This window comes from Asparagus officinalis, chromosome 1, assembly GCF_001876935.1.
Source record: "Asparagus officinalis chromosome 1, Aspof.V1, whole genome shotgun sequence".
NCBI classification, from domain to species: Eukaryota; Viridiplantae; Streptophyta; class Magnoliopsida; order Asparagales; family Asparagaceae; genus Asparagus; species Asparagus officinalis.
Window position 1 is genome coordinate 127715149 of NC_033794.1, and position 16181 is coordinate 127731329.

General features: G+C 38.1%; 1 protein-coding gene and 1 pseudogene across 1 annotated transcript; both read left to right on the forward strand.

Annotated features, from left to right (window-relative positions):
* Window positions 853–9153, forward strand: LOC109840193 (myosin-2 heavy chain-like). The gene is made up of 8 exons (XM_020408770.1): window positions 853–974; window positions 1106–3136; window positions 3214–3372; window positions 3483–3662; window positions 3749–3943; window positions 6961–7059; window positions 7127–7759; window positions 8512–9153. The coding sequence occupies exons 2-8, from the start codon at window positions 1133–1135 to the stop codon at window positions 8857–8859; spliced, it is 3618 nt and encodes a 1205-aa protein (XP_020264359.1). The 5' UTR covers window positions 853–974; window positions 1106–1132; the 3' UTR covers window positions 8860–9153.
* The window catches only part of LOC109841530, a 7619-nt pseudogene continuing 4470 nt past the window's right edge, over window positions 13033–16181 (forward strand).

The window sequence follows — 16181 nt, forward strand, 5'->3', positions numbered from 1 at the left end:
CAACTACTTTCCCATTATATTTATTTCATGCATATTTTTTTTGAAAGGATATTTCATGCATATTTCAAACTTCAAACTTGGACAATGAGAGTGATCTTTTCTGTAAAAACACATAAAAATACATCAATACTTATTGCCTTGATGGGAAATCAGATGTTCACATTTCAAACTTGAGAAGGACGATTTTGATAAACCCCTGAACGTCAGGGGCCTTTGAACGAAATTCCCTTTAATTACATAAATAAACAATTCCATTCCAAACTAAAAAAAAATATTTTAATTATAGCTGTCATAAATTAGAAATGTTAGGGGCACACCTCAAGTCACATCTCCAACTACACCTCCCCCTCTCATTCGCTACAGTACTCCGGACCCCACATGAGTGTTTCAAATTTAAAAACTCATGTGGAGCCCGGAGTACTGTAGCGAATGAGAGGGGGAGGTGTGGTTGGAGGTGTGGTTTGGGGTGTGCCCCTAACACCACTCGTCATAAATAAGGGATTGTGATCCGATAGTGTCATTACCTGTCAGAGTTAAGATGAGAGGATCCAGACTTGAAATAGCTAGCTTAAAAATATATTATATAAAATATAATATAACCAAAAAAAAAAAAAATCCAATGAGATAAAAAAAAGATAAACTTATACCTGTAATGATTTATAGTTGAGTAAATCTCAACAATCACTTGCTTAGATCGGACGGCGGAACTCCATACCCCTCTAAATATTCCCCCCAATTTTACTCACAAATTACCAATTTTACCAAAACCTTTAAAAAAAGGGAAAAAAATAAAAAATAAAAAATAAAAAAGAAGAAATAAACAAAAAGAAGTATGTTTATATTGAAAATATACATGATCATAAGTATCAAATACTATCTCAACACTTTCGTTCTGTCTCTATTTCAAATCTCTTGCTCCCTGATCTGAACGAAGAAAGGAAAAAAAAGGAGCGATCTTTTCTCGATCTAAACAAGTAAGTTCTCTCTTTGGTCCTTGCCTTCCTAATTTCTCTCGCAAATCTTTTTTGTTTAATTTGCTGGGTTGATCTCGCGGTATAATATAATTTTATTTTTATTTTTTCGTTTTTTTTTCCGCTATTTGTAGTTGGGTTCATTTTTGAGGTTTGATCCAATGACGGCTGAGACCGGAGAGCGCAACGGTAAGATCAATGGATCGACGGTTGATTCCGAGGCGAAGAGAGATATGAAGGATGAGGGCAATGGAGGGGAGGTCGGTGGATCTTTTGTGATTGTGAACGGAGATTCCAGCGACCACTCCGATAGAGATCTCGACGCCGAGGGAAAGAAGTTGGATCCGAAGTCGAAGGAGGAAAGTAGGGCAAACGAGGAGGATTTAGTCAATGGTGATGAAAAATTGAGTGAAGAGAACGGATCAGGATCTGATATCAAAGTAGAAGAAGGTAGGGAAATAGAAACGGAAGAAAAATTGGATTTTGATGCGCAATTAGCGCCGGAGGAGGTCGAGGGCGATAATGTGAAGGAGTTAGAGATTGGAAAGGAAGAAACTTTGGAAGCTGTAACCGGAGAAGAAGAAAATTCCGACGCCCAGTTAGAGGGAGTGGAAGTCGAGGGTGATGATATTAAGGAACAAGAGATTGGAAAGGAGGAAACTTTGGTATTTGGTTCTGGGTCAGAGGTCAAAATTGTGCATGAGGAGGAGGAAAAAGATGCAAATGATGAGACTGTGGTTCAAAAGGATTTAGGATCAATAGTAGAGCCCGAAACTGTTATAACAGAGACCGGTCGCTTAGAGGAATCAACGTCAGCTTCTCCAGTGGAAGAAGAGGAGAAGCCCGTGTCTGACGAAGATGTTGAAGAAGGGCAGAAGACTGTGCACATGGTTGGAGAAACTGAAAATTCAGCAGAAATAGATTCTGCTGTTGAAGCTGAGCCAAAACCGGGGACTCCCACTGTCGTTGAGGAGACTGACAATTCAGTAGAAGTAGAACCAGAACAGGAACCGGACATTGTGGTTGAAGACACCGAGAATTCAGTAGAAGTAGAACAGGAAAAGGAGCCCGGCGTTGTGGTTGAAGAGGCTGAAAAATTAGCGGCACCAGAATCAGCTGTTATTGAAGTGGAACTGGATAAGGAGCCAAACACAGGGGTTGAAGACAGTGAAACTGTAGCAGATTTAGGATCGGCTGTTGAAGTTGAACTGAAGCAGGGTATGGGTATGGTGGTTGAAGAGATGGACAAATCTGAAGTAGAAAAGAAGGACGATAATGTTGTGGTTGAAGAGAACAATAGCCAAGATGAAACTGGATCAGCTGTTGAAGTGGAACCTGCACAGGAGCCTGAGACCGTGCCAGAAGCGGCTGATAAAGTTGAAGCAGAAGAAGAGACAAAGGAGCCCGAGGAAGTGGTTGCAGTAAGTCCATCATATAAGCATATTCTTCTTAGGGTATCACCGATACAAAATGCTGATGTCAACGCACCTAGAAATGAATCTTCAGGTCAGGTTGACGCAGAAACCAGCGGCGTGAAGGATGAGTTAAATGATGAAACTAGAAATATTAATTTAGAGGGGTCTGACATCCTCCATGTTGCTCAGAATGAACTGGTTGAAGAAGTTAGTAGTTCCAATGATGATGTGCAGCTGGAAGTTAGCTACGGAGACATTGTTCCATCAGAATCCACAATTGATACTTCCAGTGAAGTTATCGAGCCTCGCTCATCTGGTTCTGTACCTTCTGCAGATCGAGATGTACAAGCTGAAGAACTTTGTCCCAACAAAGATACGGAGGCAGAAACAAAGGATTCCATTACAGATGTTGAAACAAATGAAGATGTAGCCGCTGAAAGACTGAAAGTAGAATCTGAGAGTGTACCTGAATCTGATGAAGGTAGTGAATCTGTGGTCAGTACTATTGAAGGGGACCAATCAACAAGTAAGGATGATGAAGAAGAACCTAGCCATGAGCAATCTCAAGTTGCCGAAACGATTCAAGCTCCTCCTGAGACCCGTGTTGTGAAACGACATCGAGTCTATATGATTAAAGTCCCTAGGTTCATTGATGATGAACTCCAGAAGAAAATTTTGGATGCTAGCAAAATAGTAGAAGAGAAAACCAACATCAGAGATTCCATTGGCAAAGATATTCAAAAGAAAATGGTAAATGCATACTGCACATATATTAGTCTTAACCATTTAAACACTTATGGCTAATGCTTTATTATATGTATATTTAGGGTGATGTGCGAAAAAGCTCATTAAATTACCATGCTGTACTGGCTGAAGAGAAGAGCGTACGAGGCTCAATAAATGCCATACGCCAAAAAATGGAGAGAGTTCAGGAGTCAATCAACAGGATAAATAATGCAAATTCAATAGCGGACCTTGATGAAAAGGTGCAAAGTTTTGCAGCATGCTCATTCAGATCATTCACGTACTTTGACCCTTTTCTTCTTTTTCATTATCTTCATTGCTTTTCCTTTGCTTCTTGTTTTGGTGTCCACAGATACGTCAAATGGTCCATAGGCAGCAGCATGAGACCATGTCATTGAAACAAGAAAAGCAATATATAAGTGACATAAAACAGATGAAGCGCCTTCGCGAACAACTTTCTTTAAGAAAGGCCCCGCAGGAACAAATTGAGGAGGCACTCAACCAAAGAGATGAGATTGAAACACAATTTAAGGTACTGTTTGTTACTTTGAAGCATCTTTATGTTGAGGGAATAGTATTCCATCTAATGTGCTTCTACCTGTTACCTCTTGCATGTAGGATTTGAAGAAACAATTAGATTCACAAAGGGCTGCTTTATTGTCAGCTGAAAGCAAAACAAAATCTGCACGAAAAGAATATGGGGATGAAGATCAATGCTTAAAGAAGTTGAAGGAAAAGTATAATGTAGCTGATGGGGTTAGGCAAGAAGCATATCTAGAATTGAGAAAACTCAGAAACCAAGCCACTGAGAAGGTGATTTTTAAATATTTTTGGCTATCAACTACTACTTTTGTAGTATAAGGTGATTAGTTCTCTTACGAATATAATGCTTTTTGCTTGCTGATTATAATTTATTAGGTGCATATCTTCAACCCTTTCCCTGGCTATGGCGAAAATTTATTCGGAACTATTTGTGCACTTTTTACCTGTGACCTTTCCATCACAACTGTCACTTTTCAACTGTTGTTCCTATCATTTTGTTTTTTCAATCGATAAGGTAGATAGTTAACCTCTCACAATTGGGAAGAAGCTGCTATATGTTTATGTTGTATCTCAAACTCTCAATCACAAGCGGGCACTATAATGAGTCAATGACAGTGGAAATTTCACATCAGACGCCCACTATTTCTTCCTATGTGCTGCTATACTTTTATGTCACTCCAGAACTATAATTGAAAAAAAAAACTTATCTTCTTGCTCGGTAGAGCTGAAAACTTTGAGAGTCCTTGTAGATGTGTCTTTTTTTCATGTTTATGTTATTTTTTCCAAATAATTCTCAATTTCTAAAGAAAAAAAATGAATGTTTTGTAACGGAATACAAAAAGACCAAGTTCAAATTTACTAAGGATAGATTCCTCTGTCCAAAATTTTCTGTTGCTTCTGTTAGGTGAATGCTGAAACTTGATATCTAAATTTAAACGTCTATCCATGTAGTCATTTTATAATAGCAAGAAACGGAGATATAAAGATATTATTCCTAAACATAAATCGCCGTGTTGTTAATAGACCTCAGTGGGTGCATGGAGCATGAATGGACCTTCACCCGATTGAACACATTGTTGAGAAACAAAGCACATCCGTTTCATTTAAGCCTTGAGCAACTGATAATTCTGCGAGTTTATGGTACATATTGCTCCATTATCTTTCACTATCTTTATATACTCAGAGATACATAATTATTCATAGAAATAACTCCAGCCCATAGAAGATGGCTTACTTTGATTGGCCGCAATTTGGTGTGTCAAAATTAGACATCTTGAGCCTTTTCATTCCTATATTTCTTGTAGGTGTTAAACTTATAGCTAGGTGTATTATAAAAGAAAGTGTCATCCATCAAGTTAATTTTTTGCTTATTCTTTATTTTGAAATGTCTTCTTGGATGAATCAGTAGACTCGCCCTTGATTACTACATTATGTACAAATATAGAATCCAAAAGCCTGAGAAATATATTGTTCGAACCACCTTCATTCGTTAGCATCTAGATCAATTTATTTGTAGAAACTTTAATTGCGGACACTAGATAAATATTGAACACTGTGGGACACTGAGAGAAGTGCTTTTTATAGATCTACGTTTCAAAAGAAAAAGAGTTTTGTCCTGCTTCGATACACACGTCCTCAGGAATTGCATGAAACAGCTTGCATTTCTGAGGATTCTAAATCATCTTGGGGTAAGACATCAATCTGAGGAAAAAATCTTACTTAAATCTAAGGAAAAGTTCTTACATAATGTGAAACCTTTTGTGGAAAGAATAGGTTCAACCACTTCCTTTCATCTCATTTCAACTGTTCATTTCTTTTCACTCTTTTTATCAATCCACTAGGAAAGGATAAATATCTAGTTGGAGAAAAAGTTAAAATTTGGTATGAAAAATCCACCTGCTTATCTATTGGAGCATATAATCTCAAGGGTTTTCTGTTTCTGGGTATTATTTTCCTGGGGATTTTTGAAACCTGAACGATATGCTATGGCAAACTTCCAGTCTATCCAAACAGTGCTCACCAAAGGATGCAGCTGCTGTGCTTAGATTCTCACTAAGCAGGGTTTATGATACTTGAAAAAAGCATGATGAGATAAACAAGTCTGGGGACTCAAGAGAATTTACTTAGATTGTTGATGTAGTGTAAGCAAGGTGATAGATTAGCTTAAATCTCTTTCATCTTAAGGACTATGATGATAGAAAAATATTACGGTTACTGGTATATTGTTGTTGAAGCTCTGGATGCTTTAGCCTCCCAGGAGTGAAAAATCTTAAAGACTATGAGTGAATCTTTTTAATCTCAAACACCATGACAGAAAACTATTACAGATATTGGGATATGATTGTTGGTGCGACTAGGCTGTTTTGGCAGCTCTTTGGTGATTTATGAATATATGATGCTGTTGGTCTATATCAATCACTTATTGCTTAATTGCTTTCAAGTTTCCTTCCTCTTTACATTTTTGTTTGTCTTTATTTGATCTACCTCTAGGTCCTCTATGTTATCAAGTCTTGCAATATTTTAAATGAATAGTTTCAGTACTCTCTTCAAATTGATTATTAACTTGTTATGGCATAAAAAAGAGTCAGCAAATTCACTTAGCAAACTCTGATCCAATTATGACAAACTTGAAGCCATTGTGTTTGGTTATGTGCTTCTTGTGTTCAATGTTCATAGTCAATGGTCAAGCTGCTTATGTTTCATGCCATCTTTTTTCTGCCGTATGTATAGGTTTCATTAATTAATAGAAACATTAGAATCGTCTTAGTGACTCTTTCATTAATTTATAGAAACATTAGAATTGTCTAAGTAGTTCTTCATATGAGGCTAAGAATATTCTTCCACTTATTGAAATATTTGGAAACACTGATGACCTTGTTCTCTAGGTATTGCATAAGTCGTGAACATTATGTGTTAGTAAAACTCCCTGCAACTTTTCTCAAATTATCATCTGATACTTGGAGGTTGGTGGTTGACGTGTCATTTTAATATCTGCCTCGCATAGTTGCATTATTATTCCTTTCTTATGATTGCCATGATTGTTTTAGTGTACCAAAATCTATATTATATCAGTATTATGACCTATATATCTATTTATATTGAATTGAATTGAATTATAGGAACTTTAGAACCTTTTTCAAACCAGAGTTATCATTTTCTTATCCTGACATTTATGTATGCTGGTCGTTTTTTTAATCTGTAGAAAGTGTTATCTCATCTATGCCATTTGTACAAATGTTAATATCCTTTGCATTGAAGTTAGTGGTATGCGCTGCATTTCTATGCAGGCCAGACATTTTAAAATGTTCAAGGCTGACGAGTTGGCTGCAAAAAACTACATGTTTTCTGGAGATAACCAGGGGCTCCGGTCTCATTGCAACAAACAGGTAAGTGCAAGTTTTATCTTTGTCACAACCAGGTTCCATGGGCATCTTCTTATATAGTTATCAACAGGTGGAAAACATTATGAACCTCTGGAACAATAATGTTGAATTCCGAGAACAATATGTGAAATCCAACTTCAACAGTACAGTGAGGAGATTGGAAACTGCAGATGGAAGAGCACTTGGCCCTGGTGAAAAGGCACCCATCCTTCAATCTTATGCAGATAAAAGATCAAATATCGTTTCCGCGCCTTCATCAAGTATAGAAACTTCTGCTCCTGTTTCAGAGTCAGAAGTTAGACAAGGAAACTTGACTGAACCTTCAGCAATCAAACAAGCGCTGAGAAAAGATCTGTCAACTAAGTCTATATCTTCTACTAAGTCAGAAGGCAGTGTGCCAACAGTCTCTAGCAGTGAAGAATCGAAGGAAGAAGAGAAAAATAATAAGCTGACAAAAGAGGAAGAGGAGTTAGCAAGAAAAGCAGAGGAGTTGGCTAGAAAAGAAGCGGAATTGAGAAAGGAGAAGGCTGCAAAGGAAGAGGAACTGAGAAAACAGAAGGCTCTTGCTGAGAAGAAAGAACAGTTAAAACTAGAACAGAAAGCCAAAGCCAAGGAGGCTGAGGAAAGAAAGAGGCGGAAAGCTGAGAAGGCACAGGCAAAAGCTGAATACAGAGCAAAAAAGGAAGCCGAGCTCAAAGAACAGGTAATATAGTTTAATAGTATAAGCAATAATTTATTGAGTTTATTAGTGGGGGTCATTTTATCTAGGGATGTAATAGAGTCTACAAGATTGAAGCAGGTTTATTTCCTGCTCATCTTAAAGTCAAGGGTTCACTGTCGATAGAGCCATGGACAATCGTCCAATTGCGGATAGACCCCATGTAATTCTCTCATTGATAGACCCCGAGTAAAATTTTTTGGACTCTTTTACCCTCAGAGAGAGTTGTTTTTTTGGACAAATTGACCTCATGAGGGTAAAAAAGTCCAGAAGAACTAGGTCAGGGGTCTATCTGCAAGAATAGAACTACAGGGATCTATTTGCAATTGGATGATAGGACATGGGTTTCTTCATAATTAATCCTAAGGTCAGTTTGAGGGCCTTCAACCTTTTCCCAATCCAGTTGTTATTGGGTGAGAAAAAGGTCTAAACTGTTAAATTGTAACAAGGGTCATGTACCATGACTAGGTTTAAATTACAAAACATATAATATAATTTAAATAAAATACATATAATATACACTTAAACAACATTTATCACCCCTCCGGGTTATTTAGACTTTTAGTTCTACTGGTTAACCGAATAATGTCACAAAATATAAGTCATCTATCACATTTTCATTACCAAAAATTGCATAATATTCTTTACCAGACATGATCATTATGATTATACTGCATGGACTTTAAGATTCTTAATCCTTCATCTACTAAATTGAGCTCATGTTAATGTTTCTGCAGAAAAAAGCGAAGAAGAACAAAAAATCGAGCACTACAGACACAACCAATGTAATCACTGAAAGGGAAACTACTCCCGATCCTGAAACAACTACTACATCAGAAAACTTTCAAGAACCTGAATCCTCTTCTGTTGCTGCTTCAAGAAAGAGATCTTCCAAGCCAGTTTCATCGACGAGGCAATTTAACAAAGTGCAAGCTCCAGTTCCTTTGCCTCTTCGCAACAGAAGCAAGAGAAAGATGAAGACATGGATGTGGGTATCACTCGCTGTTCTCCTTGTGCTCGCCCTCTTCGTCGCTGGAAATTATATCTCCTTTTCTACGTCTAGCCTACCAAGCTTCAATATCTAATCGTATACATATATTTAATCGACATATGTTAGATGTTTGGTCTATAGCGGATAGGAGATTAGTGTCATTTTTTTGAGGATTGCTCTTTAGGTATTATCTCCTATATTTGGTTTGTTCTTCATTTCTATAGTATGCTCCTCGTGGTTTGAAATTACATTTCAGAGGCATATTTATACCATTATGATTTTATTTATACCAGCTTATTAAATTGGTTGCTTATGAGTGTAATAACGTTAATGGGAGGGTTTTGTTCCCATTTGCTCTTGTGGTTAATAATGGTGGTTTGCGTTGTTAGTGATCCTGTGCTCCTATTTTCTTTTCATTGGTGATATTACGGTGTAGCAATATTGAACATTTGATGTACTGGGGCATTTTAATTTGCCATGTTCGTGTTGTAATTTTATTGTAGCAACAATCTATTGTTCTTATTGTTACTACAATCTATTATTCTTATTGTTACTACCACTATTAATATTTCAGTGCATGCATGACACATAATATGAAGGAGTGTTAGAAGTGTTGGTTGAATTGTTAAGAGAAAAAAAAATGATTTATAAGATATATATATATAAAATCATGTCATTCCCTAATTTTTTTTGTGATCCGTTCCGTTGAACTTGATCTACACGTTCGTAAATCCAAACACACCAATTTTGAGGTGAACCCGTCGTGTTTTGACCCTTCATTCACTCACCGCAATTTTAACGGTTTCGAATGAATAGAACTTTTTGCACGGCTCAACGAATGGTCAAAACACGACGAGCTTACCCTAAAATTGATGTGTTTGGGTTTAAGAACATGTAGATCAAGTTTAACGGAGCGGATCGCAAAAAAAGGAATGATGTGATTTTAGGCCGCGTCCTTAGGTGAGAATATAATGTGTCGCCTTAGGAAAACATTACCATATATATATATATATATATATATATATATAGAGATATATAGAGAGAGAGAGAGAGAGAGAGAGAGAGAGAATAATGGAGGTGAGCTGGCAGCTCACCTCTCCCCATAGGCTGCACAGTCTATGACATGTGAGCCCACACCGATGTGACTAGTAAGGATTTCCTCCTGACGCCTCAAAAATCATATGATGAGCGACATTATGGATGATTCGCTCCGTTGAACTTGATTTACATATTCATAAAACCCCAACACACCAAGTTTAGGGTGAATTCGTCGTCGTTTTGACCCTCCATCGAGCCATGTGAAAAGTTCTACTTCATCAAAACCGTTAAAATTAGATACGAGTGGATGAAGGGTCAAACGACGACGGATTCACCCCAACGTTGGTTGTTGGGGTTTAGAATATGTAGATCAAGTTCAACGCGAGCGGATCATCACATAATATCGCTCCAATCATGTGATTTTAGAGACGTCATAGGAGGAAATCCCCTCTTGTAACCAACGGATACCATTAATTTCTCTCTCTCTCTTCTCTCTCTCTCTATTATATATATATATATATTACTATATTATATATATAGTATATATTATATATGATATATATATGAGAAAATTGGGTATGCTTATCGGCGTACCTCAAACATAAATTTTCTCGTGTGAATGTGAGGTGTTCATATTCTCATCCACTCATCTCCAATTCCCCAACGACTCCCCAACCCTATGTGAATGTGGGCCATCCGATTTCAATGAGTGGAGCGAGAATACGTCACCTCACTACTAAGCATACTCAGTTTCTCTTCAGTATTGAGATTTATTATATATATATATCATACTATATTATAATAATTATTATAGTATATATATATTATAAGTATCTATATATTATGAAACCTAAAGTTCGAGACATTCTGCATCCCCCCACCCCACCCCCACCCCCACCCCATCCCCACACAGAAGCGTAAAGGATTTTTCAAGTGAGGACGTTATGTTCCCCAACCCACCCAAGTGTAAGGGCATTTTCCATATTTCTTTTTCCAAGTGTGAGGGCATTTTCGTATTATTTTTCCAAGTGAGACATTCTCTTAGTTTTTGCAATTATTATGAGCCCATTTTAGGCACTCCAAAGTTTGTGGCTAAAATGAGAGCTTCCCTTTATGTATAGCATAGATTATACGCAAAAAGGAATAAGTTATTTTGAAGTATGTTATTTTCTTTTTGCGTTAATCTGATAGATTGAGGTTTATTTGATTGGTCATGGCTTTTGTAGTTTTATCCCTTTTTTCTAAGAAGCCTCCATCTTTTTTCCCATTCATTTTGTATTAATGAAATACTTAACAAGATACCTCTTTTCTAAGAAGCCTCCCATCTTTTTTCCTATTCCTTTTGTGATAATGAAATACTTAACAAGAAAACTTAGTGGCTTCTCAGAAAGAGGAAAATAAAACTAGAGGGTTTCATTGTCAAAAAACGGAAGTTAAGGGCTTCTTAGAGGAGACAGACAAAACTTGAAGTCTTTTATCGTCAAAAATAAAAGGTTGAGGGCTTCCTAGAAAAAAAGGATAAAACTTATGGACTCTTCAGACTATATTCACGATGTTAGGAGGTCTAAATGCTAATAAAAATGTTAAGAAAGTATAAGTGATTAACCCCAACAATACACGCATAAACAGCTTCATCCTTGTTGTGCATCACGGGTCGTTTAGAGCTTGCGACAACTTTTCTGGTCTGGTGACGCTAACACATTACATCTAAAAGCGAAGTCATCAAATTGCACAAGAACATGATTAAGCTATCAAATAAACTATTGAGCCATACAACTATAATTTCAAATCACGCCTCACCTCTAGGGGTGCATACAGTTCGGATATGGCTCAGATATGATGTTACTTTATCTATATCCGCTCACCAATCACGTATACGGAAACAAATATGGATATGCCTTAGTAAGGAAGCTCATACACATATCAGCTATATATATGTGTATACAAAATAGGATATGGGAACATCATATAATATAGGGAAAGTATAGTTCATATGGTACAAGAGATTCATTAATGTGTTCATTATATCCGAAATTCTAAGATTAAATTTGTTGATCATTAAAATTGGTCTCAAATCTATTATTATTAAAATAATTCTAGGTGTATGACCAACATATGTTCGGATATGGATATTGATATTTTACTATATAACCATATCCGTACCATATTCTATCGGTTATAGATTTTAGTAATAACATCCGTTTCCCAACGAATACGGTTACGGATATTCTTGTGGATACGGATACGATTGTGCACCCCTACTCACCACAATCAACAAGGATCAAGACTGCATTTATTTAACTTAATGAGCATGTTATTCTTCGTCCATAGTTAACAAAACATAAGAATTAAGAGCCATAAAAAAAAGATTAAGAGATTCTATCAGATTCTATCAGAACTTCCCCATAGAATAGGGTGATCTTTACTATTTGCTAATGGTTAAATGGTAAATTTCCAAATTTTAGCTATTTTGTTTATGATGCAAATCATTGCACTTTTATAAAAGAATGGTTCTAACAAGATTCATATTCCATGATCATATGATTTGTTTCTATATGAAGCTATAGGTATCTATGATTAAGAAAGTAGCCTCTTTACTGTGAGAATCTAAACCAATCTTTAGATGACATACAATATTTAGACCATATCATGGCATGATGGGTGGTAGGGGAGAAGAATCAAAGGATCCATATTTTCACAGTCTCTCCAATATTAAATTGCTCTGAGTTTTTCTAAGGACAAGTTGCCGGAAGACTTAGGCACATGGATGAAAATAGTCCTCAAGGGACCATTCTGTTCTAACAATGCATGTGCATTCATTGATTTGTTCTTGTGGGCATGGCTTTTTCAAGTTGGGCCCGTGAGCAGTGGCCCAATTTCACTTTCCTACCGGTCCGCCCATCACGAGTCCGTAAAATTAATTAACAAAACAAAGTGCAGGGTAACATTGTTAAATAGGTATAGGGCATTCTTACTTTTTTTACTTCTTTTAAGAGAAAATCATATAAAATTGTTGGTTTCAACATCAATAAGCAACTTTCCGGTTCCACGAATGATTTCTTTTTATTAGTATTAGTTTGATGCAGTACCTGATGATGCATGATATAATTAACCCATGGCACAAAGATCCTCTGAGTTAATAATATCGGTGGAGTCAATATGTTAGGGGAAAATGCTTCCCGCACCCAAAACGAAAGAAAACGCGCTTCCCCCTCTCAAGACTTTTTCAATGGGTGCTTTGCCCCTAAAAGCAAACTTTGTGTTCTCTGAGCCCCTAAAACACAAAACCCAAGAGATTTAAATTCGTGAAGACCATAATACCCTCCATGACCACCTCCTCCTTCCTCTCCAAACCCAGCGACCACAAACCTCCTCTCATCCTCCTCCTTCCATGACCTCAAGCTCTCCTTCGCCTTCAAAACCCAATCTTTCTCCTCCCCATCATCGCCATCCTCCGCCCCCCAAATCTCCACCTCTTACCACCTCTCCTCCCTCCGCTTCCACCCCATCAAAGAATCCATCATCTCCCGCGAGATGACCCGTTTGTACATTGACCGACTATGATCACCTACGCCTGACGAACTGACGTCGTCGGCGCGTGACGCGTGGCCGCCGGATCCGCCCCAACCTCTTCCTGCGCCCTACTGAGCCCTTCCAAGAACCTCGAATCAACGTCGCCATCATCGAGCTGGCAGTCCGTCTCCCGACGGCCCGCGCCTGGCTTCGGCAGCCACAGCCTCTTCTCACACCGATGGTCGTTCCGCTAGCCACCACACACAAACAATCCCCACCTCTTCCTCGATGAGCTCGAAAGGTCCCCTACGACAAGCAGGAGGACTACATCGTCATCAAGCACGCCGCCCTCTTCACCTCTACCATCATGAGCAAGCTGCTGATGCGACCTAACATGAAGCTGTTTAACGTGGTGGCGGCGGAGGATTTGATAATTAAGAACGGGAGGGTTGGGGGGTGGGGGGGGTCGTGATGAACTGGGCATTGGTGTTGATGAACCACGGCACCCAGTCGTGCATGGATGCGAACATGATGGAGGCCAAGGTCATGGTGGGCTCTTGTGGGCATGATGGGCCTTTTGGGGGCACTGGGGTTAAGAGGCTGAGGAGCGTTGGGATGATCGACACTGTGTCCGGGATGAAGGCGCTTGATATGTTAAGGTTGCGATTGTTAATGTTACGCTTTGGTTGTTAAGGTTATAGGTTAGCTGTTAAGGTTACGGTTTGGTTATTAAGGTTACAGTTTGGTTGTGAAGGTGACGAGTTGGTTGTTAAGGTTACAGGTTGACTGTTAGGTTACGGGCCCGTAACCTTAACAACTAACGCGTAATATGTGAATTCTCATAAACAACAATATTAGGAAATTGCAGAGCTAAAAAAATAAAAAAATGAATATTATAAAAATATTTTTAGAATTCAAAGACTTCACAACCAAAGCGTAACCTTCACAACAAACCCGTAAGTTTAACAATCAACTCATAACCTTAACAACTAACCCGTAGCATTCACAAAAAATATGTAACATTCACAACCAACGCTTATCCTTAACAACAAATACGTAATCTTAACAACCAGCACGTAAGCTTAACAATCAACCTGTGACCTTTACAACCAACCCTTATCCTTAACAACAAATATTCCAAAAATATTTTTAGAATTCCAAGAGCCCCAAGGCCCAAGGCGCATCAAAGACCCTTAAATATATATTGTGGCTGTACCCCTAACCTCTTGTCCAACCTCCCAAACTTTACCACTAGGCCAAGTGGCCCAAAGTATTCATGTCACTCAAAATATATATACATATATATCCCAACGTGTAACCTTCACAACTAACTCGTAACCTTAACAACTAACTCGTAACCTTAACAACTAACCCATAACATTAACACTCGACCAGTAATCTTAACAATTAACCCGTAATCTTAACAATTAACCCATAACTTTAACAACCAACACGTAACCTTCACAATTCATAACATTAACAACCGACCCTAACCTTAACAACCAAGTCTAACCTTAACAACCTACCCTCTCCCCCTCATGGCTTCATCCCGTAACCTTAACTAGCAACATGTAATCTTAACAACCAATGCGTAAACTAAGACCTCAAGTTGAAGCCATGAGGGGGAGAGATGTTGAGCAAAGACCACCGCAGATCAATTTTACTCACACATTAGTTGCCTAGTATATCATACATTGCTATATATGTTTCTGAATCTTACAAAAAATCAGTAAGAAAAAGAAAAATTACCCAACAATTAACCCTTCAAAAAACAATAAACAAGATTAAAATCACTAACATGACCCACTTCCTTCTTCCGCCTCCTCAATCCCTTTAAATGCTTCAATTTTCACACAATCTTTTACCTAAAAATTCTTCTTGCACTGATCAACTTGCCCCTTAAGCTGCCCAGTAAACCGATTCACCATATCTCTCCTCACAGTCACCAAACAAACAGTGAGAAACCTCACCAAGAACCTCATATGCTTGTTCATCAGCCCCAATTCTTGTTGCCCTTGCCCTAACCCTAATCCCTCTCCTCTAAAGTACTCCCTGCTCAATATCGCCTCGTAGAACACAAACACCTCCGATGAAATCGACGGCGGGGGATTGACGGAGCTTCGACGGTGACGGCGACGACGGAGGCGGGGATTGACGGAGGTTGAGCTTCTCCGCTAGGATTGACGGAGGAAACTCTTTCAAAACATAACAAATATAAGAGAGAGAGAGAGAGAGAGAGAGAGAGAGAGAGAGAGAGAGAGAGAGAGAGAGAGAGAGAGGAACAAATATAAGAGAGAGAGAGAGAGAGAGAGAGAGAGAGAGAGAATGTTATTATGGTCTTCACGAATTTAAATATCTTGGGTTTTGTATTTTGGGGGCTCAGAGAACACAAAGTTTACTTTTGGAGGCAATGCACCCGTTAAAAAAGTCTTGAGAGGAGGAAACACGTTTTCTTTCATTTTGGGGACTGAAAGCATTTTTCCATGTATAATAATATCAATACAATCAGTAAATATGAGCACGAGCAGAATAGTGTTCTAATGATTGACCAAAAAAGAATACTGTTCTAATGAAAATATGGTCATTGATGGGTATCGTGCTCTATTTCCAATATATGATCAACAAGGGGTATGGGGTTCTTTTTCCCAATTCAAATGGGCCATTCATGTTCAAGTCAAAGACTCGAAACTAAACCATGATCTAGACCAATGAAATCACATCCACATTATATCTTATCCAATCTTGATTGGACCTAGTAATAATCATGATTAGACCGGATAGTGATATATCCAGCTAGTTAATACATATGAGGATGTTATGGTAATTAAGCAGTGCGCATGAACATAATCATAATATTAATTCTAC

Bases quoted from the DNA above. Each gene is read 5' to 3' on its own strand.
- LOC109840193 (XM_020408770.1), top strand. From the start codon at position 1,133: ATGACGGCTGAGACCGGAGAGCGCAACGGTAAGATCAATGGATCGACG. The intron at 3,137-3,213 runs GTAAATGCATAC...ATGTATATTTAG, and splicing joins AAGATATTCAAAAGAAAATG to GGTGATGTGCGAAAAAGCTC. The intron at 3,663-3,748 runs GTACTGTTTGTT...TCTTGCATGTAG, and splicing joins AGATTGAAACACAATTTAAG to GATTTGAAGAAACAATTAGA.